The sequence below is a fragment of the Octodon degus genome, unplaced genomic scaffold (assembly GCF_000260255.1).
Source record: "Octodon degus isolate 3935 unplaced genomic scaffold, OctDeg1.0 scaffold00280, whole genome shotgun sequence".
NCBI classification, from domain to species: domain Eukaryota; kingdom Metazoa; phylum Chordata; class Mammalia; order Rodentia; family Octodontidae; genus Octodon; species Octodon degus.
The window spans coordinates 1,365,406-1,377,029 of NW_004524856.1; the positions used below are offsets into that span (position 1 = coordinate 1,365,406).

The 11,624-nt window shown below is 39.9% G+C and overlaps 1 protein-coding gene across 1 annotated transcript in view; it reads right to left on the reverse strand.

Moving 5' to 3' along the window:
• Taf1 (TATA-box binding protein associated factor 1) overlaps window positions 1–11,624 on the reverse strand; it is a gene marked incomplete at its 3' end in the record, with an annotated part of 98,346 nt that overhangs the window by 18,449 nt on the left and 68,273 nt on the right. The window contains exons 35-37 of the mRNA XM_023707121.1: window positions 4,414–4,481; window positions 4,050–4,166; window positions 3,897–3,902 (exon numbers count right to left, since the gene is read on the reverse strand). Coding sequence (XP_023562889.1) covers window positions 3,897–3,902; window positions 4,050–4,166; window positions 4,414–4,481 — 191 coding nt within the window. The remainder of the gene's footprint in view (window positions 1–3,896; window positions 3,903–4,049; window positions 4,167–4,413; window positions 4,482–11,624) is intronic.

Genomic DNA, 11,624 nt, shown 5'->3' on the forward strand with positions numbered 1-11,624 from the left:
CACACACACACACACACACACACACAATGAATAAATAAATAAATAAAATTTAAAGTAACGTACTTTATTCTAAGTCTTGTCTTAATATTTTTAGGCCCAGGGTTTCATACCAGTGCTATTTTGAATGTCTGATTTAGAGACATTTAAGAGGAAACAGAATGAAAGAATTTCAATTCCAACAAGAGCATGGTATGTTTTGACAATTTATGAACTTATCAGAGGCTGCTATAAAACAGCAGGATGAAAAACCATAGGTTTTGAAGTAAACTGACCTGAATTTGAGTTCCAGCTCCACCACTTATAAACTGAGTAACTTTAACAAATTTCTTAATCTCTCTAACCCCTTGAGTTCCTCAAGTGTAAAACAGGGTCATGAGAAGAAATAGGCATAGTACTCAACAAATTGTAGATCCTTTCCTCATCTCTCCCCTTAAAAAAGGATCATTTAACAAATGGACTATGCAATGACAGGAAAGACCAGGCAAAATGCTTATAACAAAGTGAAAAGAGCAAGATACAAAACCATATTGATCAATTTCATTTTATTCATTCATTCATTTATTTAGGTGATACTGGCGATTGAGCCCAGGGCCTTTGATTTTTGTTTTGTTCTGTTTTGTGGTACTGGGTATCAAACTCAGGACCTTGTGCTTGCCAGGCAGGCACTTATGCCTCTGAGCTATATCCCCAGCCTGAGCCCAGGGTCTTTTTATTTATTTATTTATTTATTTATTTTTATTTTTCAACAAATAATACACTGCATATATTCTTCTTAGTGGTTAATTGCTGTACAAGATGCGGACTTGTGATCCTATTTACAAAGCCCAGGGTCTTTGAACTGAGCTATATCCCCAGCCTTTTTATTTTGAGGTTTTGCTAAGTCATTAAATTGCCCAATCTGGGGTTGAACTTGTGATTTTCCTGCCTCAGCTTCCCTGAGTGCTGGGATTATAGACATGTACCACCATGCCTAGCTGAGTTTCATTTTAATTAATTATTTTGTATTTTAGTAAGGGTCTACAGGGTCAGACTTGTAGTGATCTGTCTGTGTTCAGCCTCCCAAGAGCTGGGATTATAGGCATATACCACCAAGCCCAGTCTCAGTCACTATCTCAGCATGCCCCAGGGGCAGAGCCGGCATGGTACACTGGGGATAGAACCCCGGGTCACTAAGTCTGCCTAGACAGGCACTGAGTTTCATTTTATTTATTTATTTAGTATTTTAGGACTGGGTTTACAGGGTCTCACTGTGTAGATCGGACTCATAATAATCCTTCTGTTTACAGCCTCCCAAATGCTGGGATTATAGGGGCGCGCCACCATGCCCAGTCTTAATCTCCTTCTCAGCGCGCCCTGGGGGTGGGGCTGGCATGGCAGGCCCCAGGATCAAGCTCCTGGCCTTGATCTGTCTGCCTAAGCAGGCACTTTAATCTTGTGAGCTATTTGGCAGAAACCAAGGATTGAACTCAGGCCTTTGCACTTGCCAGGCAAGCGCTTATTCTATTGAGCAATCTCCCGGGCTCCTGGCCTTTCATTTTAAAAGTACCTATAAACAGACACACGAACCACACATATTAAAAAAAATTATCCAATGACTGATGTTCTGAGTTACAAAAATGACAGAAATTTATTTCGTTTGTATTTCCAATTTCTCCCAATGAATGTTACTCTTTTTAACAGAAAACCCAGATTGTTATTTTTGTGCTTTTAAAAGTAAGGACTGAATAGAGGGTTTTGGAGAAAAGGGTAAAACAATTCAAAGCATTAAAGAGCAGATAAACTAGTGTGAAACAGATGGGAACATGAGGAAATGAAATTTTTGTGAATTCTTAAAAGTCTACTATGGAAAGTAATGACAGTGTGGGGAAACCGGGAAGTGGGCAATTTTGATATACTACTAAATATATAATATAATACAAACTAGGTAGAAATAGTCAAATGAAAATACAATATCAATTAACACTATTTAGAAGTCATAAATGAGGTATTACCGTCATCCTCCTATGTAAACTCCAATTATACTATGACAGGTTAAACTTACCCTAACTTTTCTAATAGAGTTTTGATAGTAATGAGTACAGAAAGTCACTCGTGTGTGTCTTCCATAGTTTTACAGTCAATGAGGTGGTGAGGTGGGCTTTTTTTTTTTTCCTGAGACCAGGTCTCACTATGCAGCTCGGGCTGGCCTTGTGCTCACTTTTGTAGCACCGCCCCCCCCACCCTGGCTCAAACTCCTGGCAATCATCCTATCTCAATGTCTCAAGTGCTGGGATGACAGGCATGTGCCACTATGCTTGGTTCTGGGGCCAAGAAGGCGTGTCCGGTGTTCTGGGGCTGGCATGGCATGTGGGGCTGGGGACTGAATTCAGGTCTTTGTGTTTGCCAGGTAGGTGCTTATGCCTCTTAGCTACCTCCCCAGGCTCTGAGATGGGCTATCTAAAAATGTGTATGTTATGTGTAGAGGGAATGATGAGAAGGTGAACTAAAAAAATGAAGCAGTATTTGTACCTTATTCTATTTAGAAAATATTCTAACTGTACTAAATAACAGCTACTGCTCAGGAAGCAGAACAGGTATTCCTAACCATTTGCGGTAATATAGGAGGGGTAGGGAAGAGAGGAAAATAACTTTTGGGCCCAAGGATTTTAACTCACCACAGCACTAGGTTCAGATTTTTCTAGATCTCAGCAAACCATGTATAATTCAGGGGCTAGTCTCCTCTGGAGAATGATGGATGACTAATACCCAGACTTTAACTTACCAGAAAATACCTTGTGGAAGCTGTGGGCCTATTAGCAAATAGGGCCTTCCTGGGCAACATCACTCACCCAATCCCCCTTGACCCAATTTGCCCACATGCTCCAAGCCAAGAGCCTTTCCTTGTTCTGGACCTTGAAGAAGTATCTGAGGGTTCTTTATACCTGGCCCCTCAGTAACCTAGGTTTAGGGATGAAAGAGAGAGTAAAAGACAGACAGGGAAAGTATATAAATGAGACACAGAGACAGTAATAATACAACAGAGATCAGATAGGCTGCACTGTAAGTTCTAAGTGAAACCTGGGTAGAATAAAAAGAAAAAATCCTGTAGATTTTGACAGAATTCTTCATTTAAAGACTTGATTAAATCTGAAAGCTTCTCTAAGAACTATGTAGACAGTTTTAACTCAGAGGCTGAAACAAGTATTTACCAAATTTCTACTATGTGCCAGGAAAATTAACCTGTTTAATGTTTATAACAGCCTTGAAAAGTAGACTTTAGAGAAAAGGAAACTGAGTTAGAGAGGCTAAGTTAACTTCCCAAGATCATAAAACTAGACAGTGGCAGAGCTAAGAGTCAAACTCAGACCTGTTTTGTGTCAAACCTCATGTATTTCCCACTCTTCCCGCTCTACAGTGTCTGCATTACAAAAACCAAGAACCAGTTAGTAGTATACCCTTTTAAGTACTATTATTCAAATACGTCAACCCTTTAAGAATATAGCATAAAGGAAATACACTTAGCATATTCAAGGTATCCTGCTCACCAGTCTCTCACATGTACATTTAAGAACATTATAAATATTACCTGTCATTATTTACTAAGAGGGGGAGTCAACCTAGGAAAATGGGTAACATCTGAGCATACTGAGATACCTCTAAGGGAACAAGTTACCAGGTATCTTGCAAGACACAGGAATAGTAAGGCCCATGCCTATGATTCAACATCCTATACTCCAGGGGATGTTCTAGATTCCCAAAATTTATAGACAAGATAACCAGAGAAACTCAGAGAATGCCTCTGGCTAAAGCAGTCAGAACCCGGTATTCCTAAATTTGTAAACAACTAAGGCCCCATCCCACTCATTCAGCCTCTTTCAGATTTAGCAAGGCTACCAAGACCCATGTCCCTCACTCACCTTAGCCTTTGAGAAGACAAGAAAGCACACGAAAGGCATATGAAGAGGAAGGACAGAGAAGAATGGTATCTCAGTAAATAGATCTGTTAACATGCTCCCAATTCCCAAACCAATAAGAAAAATATGAGAGGAGTTCCTAGTCCTTAGACTCACCTGAGGTGTGTAGGGACCTGGGGTCATTGGATCTAGGCTTTCTAATTCTGCCTCCTCCAGAGCTGCTTCTTTAGCTGTACATATATCCTTCTCAAGTTGAGTCAAATGCTCATCATACTGAGAAATAAAGATAATTAATGAATTGATACAATATATATTTTAGGCTCTTGGAATACAGAAGTAAACAAAACAGATAAAAATATCCTTGTCTTTATGGAAATTTTATTCTAGTGTTAGGATATACATCATCAAAATAAATAAAGCAAGGAAAAAATCAGGGACTGATTAGTGGGATGGCTCCTCACTAAAAGAACAAAAGGATTCCAGGGAGCTAGATGCATGGGACCTCTTGCATACCACCTACCTCAGTCAATGTCTGGTAACAGATGTTCACAATCTCCTGAGCAGTCTTAGTATACTGACTCTCAGGCCCTATAAATAAGAAAATGCCATTATTTTTATGAACCTCAGGTCTAGAATTTACACTGTCACCAGCAGTATGTTCCATTACACTGGATTCAAAAAAAATTATGCTTCATCTTTGGCTTGGACTTTCATTCCACTCTTACAAATAGAAATTTTAATTGCATACAAGAATAGACTAATAGGGCCGGGGAGATGGCTCATTAGAATAAGCGCTTGCCTGGCAAGTGCAAGGGCCTGAGTTCAACCCCCAGTTCCACCCAAAAAAAAAAAAAGAATAGACTAATAGAGCCAGGGATGTGGCTCAGTGGCACAAGCACCTGTCTGGCAAGCACAAGGTCCAGAGTTCGATTCCGATACCCCTGCAAAATAGATTAATAATCTATGTATCCATTAGTCAACTTCAATAATTTAACATATAGTCAATCATGTTTCACTTATACTTCAACTTTCCAAACTATTTTCAAATTATTTTGAATCAAATTCCAGCATCATATCATTTCCTACATTGTTTAGTATGTGTTGCTAAAAATATTTTTAAGCAATACCCCTAGCCTTTTATTTGTTTTTTTGAGACAGGTCTGGCCATGCAGTTTAGGCTGGCCTTAAGCTCACAATAACCCTCCTGCCTCAGCCTCCTGAGTGCTGGGATTACAGGAATGTGCTTGGTCTTAGCCTTTTTATTTTGAGGTACGGTCTCACTAATTCTCTAAATTATCTAGGCTGGGCTTAAACCTGTGATCCTCCTGCCTTAGCCTACCAGAGTGCTGAGATTATAAATGTGTACCACCACATCCAGACATAAATGTTCTTTACATTTGAGTTCTTTGAATTGTAACCCAAATGAGGCCCATTCATTGCATTCGGCTGATATATCTCCTTAAGACACTTTTACCTATGAAACAATACTTTTGACAAATTCTCTAAACAGCTTTAGTTTCAAGCTACAAACTTGATTTGCTTGCAAATCAGTCCAATTTTTTTTTTTTTTTTTTTCGGAACCGGGGATTGAACTCAGGCCCTTGCGTTTGCCAGGGAAGCGCTTATTCCACTGAGCCATCTCCCCAGCCCAATCAGTCCAATTTGTTTGGGCCATATAAAAAAGTAGCTCAAATCAGGCATGGTGGCACACACTTGTAATCCCAGCACTTGGGAGACTGAGGCAGGAGGAGCACCATGAATTCGAGGCCACCCTGGTCTATATACAATGAGTTCAAGGCCAATCTGAACTATATAGCAAGACCCTGTCTCAAAAAACCAAAAACAAACAAAAAAAGAGTTCAGTTCATTTTTATTTTTTAAAGAGTTTGGTTTGTAACAGTGGATTAAGCAGGGCCAGCTAGATAGCTCAGCAGACTAAAGCACCTGCTTAGGCAGGCACAGTGACTGGGGTTCATCTCCGATGTGCTGTGCTGACCCTGCCCCCAGGGGTGCGCTGAGACTGCGATTGAGACTGGGTGCGGTGGTGCGCACCTGTAATCTCAGCGCTTGGGAGGCTGAAAATAGGAGGATCACTATGAGTCTGATCTGTGTAATGAGACCCTATAAACCCTGTACTAAATACATTAAAATTTTTTTTTAAAAAAAATGGATCAAGCTATATACCTATAGTAGCTATTTGTCTATATTTTTCCATATGTTAAGTTATATCTCAGTAAAAAGCTTTTCTACAAATTTATTACTTAACATTTAACAGCTGGAAGATTTCACACAAAAACCCAAATATCTTTGCTGCCCTTAAAATTAAAAAGTGAAAAATAAAAAAGGGTTGAGGATGTAACTCAGTAAGAAGACCATAAATTTAATCCCTAGTACCACAAGGACAAAATTTAAAAAATGAAAAGATGTGGCAATACAGGGTCGAGTACCAATGTTTTGGAGCTGAGTGGTAACTGGTGTGGGAATAATAAAGATGCTGAGGCTATTATGTGGGGAAAAAGATTAAATAAGAGTAAGTTCCACTTTCCTAGGCCCTAAAGGGTTATTACATAGAAAATCAGAATTAAGTTACAAAGAATAGTTTTCAAAATGACAGCAGCGCCAAAAAAGTCAGTATCAAATAGTTACATATATTATTCTACTTACATAACAAGCTCAAATGTCAAAAAGCTAGAGCTGGAGAATACACATGTGGAACAGGGACAGTGGTGGGTGCATGTGTGGGGGGTGCAAATACAAAGTACAGAGAATTCTTTTGTGGTGATAGAACAGTTCTAAATCTGGATTGCGGCAGTGATTACACAAATGTATGTGGCATTAAAACTGCAGAGGGGCCAGGGATACAGCTCAGTGGCACAGCACCTGCCTGGTAAGGGCAAGGTCCTGAGTTCAAGTCCTGGTTAAAAAGATTGCACAGAAACACAAACACATGCAGAAAGATTTTTTTCAATATTGGAGACTAAACCCTGGGCCTTCACATTGAGCTATAACTCCAGCCCTTTTTATCTTCTGAGACAGTCTTGCTCAGTTGCCCAGGCTGGACTCAAATTTAGGAACCTCTTGCTTTAGCTGAGTGCTGGGATAACAGGTATGCACCATACCTTCAGGTGGACACAGATTTTTTTAAAGGTAAAAATTAAATGAGGTGTGTAGTCTATATATACGTAAGTATCAATTTCCTGGTTTTGATATTGAGCTATAGCTACTTAAAATATTATCACTGGAGAAAGATTAAGTACACAGAACTTTTTGTACTGTTTTTCTGAAATTTCCTAAATGTATAATTAGCTCAATAGTTAGGAGTATCAGGATATATTCAGCAACAAAAACACATGCTAGGCATGGTGGCACATGCCTGAAATCACAGCACTTGGAGGGCTGAGGCAGGAAGATTGCTGTGAGTTTGAGGCCAATTTGAGCTCCATAGTAAGTTCGAGGCCTGGCTAAACTGCATAGTGAATCTCAAAAAAAAAAAAAAAAAAAGTAAATTACAGAATAATTACATATGAATGACAGTTTTTATAAAATAAAGTTTTTAAAACTACATAATTCTTAAAACATTTCATATAAACACAAAGGAAAGTATTGGGCCTGCAAGATACTCAGCGGACTAAATGCCTACTTAGGCAAGCACAGGACCAGAGTTTCATCCCCAGTACCACATGCCATGCTGACCCCACTTCCCAATGCACTGAGCCCACCACTGAGTCTGGGCGTGGTGGCACACGCCTGTAATCCCAACACTGGGGAGGCTGAAAACAGGAGGATCACTATGAGCCCAAGCTGCCTAGTGAGACCCTGTACCAAATATATAAAAGAAAGTATTAACATATATGACAAAAGTCATCTCTAGGAAAGAAATGATAGGAGATAGGAGTGGAAGGGTAGATTGAGGCTTGAACTTTTACTTTCATATTATTTAACCAGGCATATGTTAACAAGGGAGAAACCTAACTGGGCATATTCCTGAGGGAGTGTCATCTTTTTTTCTCTGAAAATTCCTATAAGTTAATGCCCTGTCTCTTCAGTGCTGGAAACAGAACCAATCAGACAAGGTGGGCATCCTTTATTTTACAGCAAGGTATCAACAGCATCAAGAAATATCAGAAACAGAATACTCATAACATGACGTCGCAATCATAAACTACCTAAGTTCTCCAGTTATCTCTTTACAATATGTTTGAACATAGGGCAGAATCATCTGGAATTCAGAGCCCCATATTTCATGGATAATTTAAAGAGTAAATATGAGAAAGGAGTGGTCATCTGGGCAAAGGGAAACTTGAATAACTAATTTAAATAATAAGAATGTATGTTGGCTTATTTGCAAAAAAAATTATTTCCAGATATACAGTGAATCTAGCCATGATGAGAAAGATGAAATCATCAGCCCAAAGCAGGACTGGAGATGTTGTATTCTTGTTAATGGCATGTGATTTCATATGTTAACATTTATATCTTTTTTTTTTTTTGCGGAACCAGAGATTGACCTCAGGCCCTTGTGCTTGCCAGGGAAGCACTTATTCCACTGAGCCATCTCCCTGGCCCCAACATTTGTATCTTTACCCCAATCACTGACAGAAAAAAATCCTTAGGTATCTATTAGTAGCCAAACTCAGAAAAAAAGGCCTCATAGAATATATTTAGAAACTAGTATTGTATTGTGGAAATACTTCAAGCATTATACTGGATTTATGAACAATACTGAACCTTTTTATTTATATTCTTTGAACTTAAGCCTTTAGTATTAATTACCAGTTAGAAAAACAAACAGGTACGTAACAGCAATCTTTTTTTATTTTTTATGTATTTGGTACAGGGTCTCACTGTGCAGCTCAGAATCATAATGATCTTCCTGTTTTCAGCCTCCCCAGCACTGGGATTACAGGCATGTGCCACCACACCCAGACGTGGTCACCTGGCTCAGTATGCCCCAGGGGCAGGACCAGCTTGGCATGTAGGACCTGATGGGAGCAATCTTTTTTTTTTTTTTTTTTTTGGCGGAACCAGGGATTGAACTCAGGCCCTTGCACTTGATTCTACTGAGCCATCTCTATGGCAGATGGGAGCAATCTTTACCTAGTACCACCACTAGAAGTTGCCCCGGGCCTTGCACATTCAACCTTTTGCTCTATTACTTAGCTACATGCTAAGCACTATGCAAATTAAACCATAAGTTAAGCTCCTAGAACTGTATGTATATATGTATGCATGCATTTACTTATTTTAAGATAGGGTCTTGCTGTGTAATTCAGGCTGACCGTAAGATCATTATGTAGCCCAGGCTGGCCTTGAGCTCACCATAATCCTGCTTTAGCTTCTTGAGTGCTAGAATTATAGGCATGCGCCACCACATCTGGCTTCAGAACTGCATTTCAAGACAAGTTATAATCTAACAAAAATGATCCTAGAGTTAATTTAGAATAATTATGTGAAGACAGTTAAATTATAAGGCTTTAGTGATAAAAAAAAAAAACAGTGGACTCTTTGCCACCACCATGAAAGGTTGCTTTTTGCTCTGTGCTGCTCTGCGTTGGACCCAGCTGAGTATGGACTGAAACCTCCAGTAACTTACTTGAAGATGTTGCCACATAAACAACACTGAAGCTATGAGATTATATAGGTGTCATCGAGGACTGGACATCGCTCAGATTGTAACATTGACCAGGACAATGATAAATGTAAATCAACAGCCAGGACAAGAAGCCGGGGCCGAGTGAGTGAGTCACACTGTAGGGGCTCCACCACTTCTTCCACTTGCCCACCACATGAACATCAACTCTCTGACAAATAATGAGCCTTCCAGCCCTGACTGCATAAATCAACAGCTGGACAAGAAGCCAGGGCGGAGCAAGTTAGTCACACTGCAGTGATGTTTCTGTATTTTAAAAATACATGGCATGTTCTTTCAGGTCCTCCTTTCCAAGATGACGAAAAAAAGAAGGAACAACGGTCGTGCCAAAAAGGGCCATGGTCATGTGCAGCCTATTCGCTGTACGAACTGCGCCCGATGCATACCCAAGGATAAGGCCATTAAGAAGTTTGTCATTCGGAACATAGTGGAGGCCGTCGCCATCGGGGACATTTCCATAGCGAGTGTCTTTGACGGTTATGTGCTTCCCAAGCTGTATGTGAAGCTGCAAGACTGTGTGAGTTGCGCCATCACAGCAAAGTGGTCAGAAATCAATCTCGCGAAGCCCGCAAGGACCGAACTCCACCCCGACTTAGACCTGCTGGTGCTGCCCCTCAACCTCCACCAAAGCCCATGTGAGGGGAGCTGGGTCTTAATGGACTGAGGAAACTCTCTTGAGAAAGAAATAATAAATTGAATGTTATACTATAAAAATAAATAAAAATACATGATGTTAAAAAAAAAACAGTGATATTATCTGGTGATAACAGCACTAGATGAGACAAATCAACAAAACAGAATAGAGAAACCTAAAGTAAGATCAAGAATACATAACAATTTATTGTTACTTTTTTTTCTTTTTGAGATAGGGTCTTACCATGTAGTCCAGATTGGCCTTGAACTTATTATGTAGCCCAGGCTAGCCTCAAACTCATGGTGATCCTCCTGCCTCAGTTTCCCAGGTGCTAAGATTACAGGTAAGCACAACTACACTCAGCCTATTTAGTGTATTATAAATACAGATTCTCAATTAGTAGGAATGACATACTATTATTACATAAATAAGACTTGGACACTTTGGACATCTGGAAAAGAAAAACAGGTATTTACCTTGTATTTTAAAAAGATGAATACATATTTAAATTGTTAAAATATCATAGCATGTATTAGAATATAGATAGTACAGGTACCAAAGACAACAATAAAAAGATTGATAAGAACTACATAAAAATTAAACTTCTTTTTTTTGGGGGGGGGACTGGGGACTGAACTCAGGCCCTTGCACTTGCCAGGGAAGCGCTTATTCCACTGAGCCATTTCCCCGGCCCCCAAAAATTAAATTTCTGAAGCTGAGGCAGTAGGATCTCACATTTGAGTCTAGACTGGGCAACTTAGCAAGATCCAATCTCAAAAATAATCAACGGTTTGCCCGGGGATATAGCTCAGTGACACAGCACCTGCCTGGCAAGCACAAGGCCATAAGTTTGATTCCTGGTACCAATGACCCCAGGGGGAAAGCCCTGGATTCAATCCTGTATGTGAAAAAAAAGTTTGTGGATGATGGAAAATGTTATAAATAAAATGACAAAATCTCTAGAAGTTCCCTATAGTCTTTAGCTGAATAGTAAGCTGCCTGAGAATAGGGTAAAACTGTACAAAGCCAGGCAAAGGGTCCTAAAATCAGTCACACAGGACTGGGAGCTACTCAAAAGTGGGGAGAAAAATACAACTTCTTGTTAAGAATAGTAGCACACATCTATAATTCCAGCACTCTTGCAAGCTGAGTCAGGATGATCACAGATTTGAGCCCAGCCCGGGCAACTTAAAAAGACTGTCTCAAAATAAAGGGCTGGGGATTTTAGCTCAGTGCAAACACCTGGGACCAATGCCCAGTACCACAAAATGTATCTTAGTACACAGGCTCTGAGTTCAATCCTTAGTACCAAAACCAACTTATGAGTTTTTATTTTATAAATTTATTTTAGGGCTGGAGAGATGGCTCAGTGGTCTAAAGCACCTACTTGGAACAAGCTTGGCAAAGCACAGGGACCGCGGTTCGATCCCCCAGCACCACATGCCAG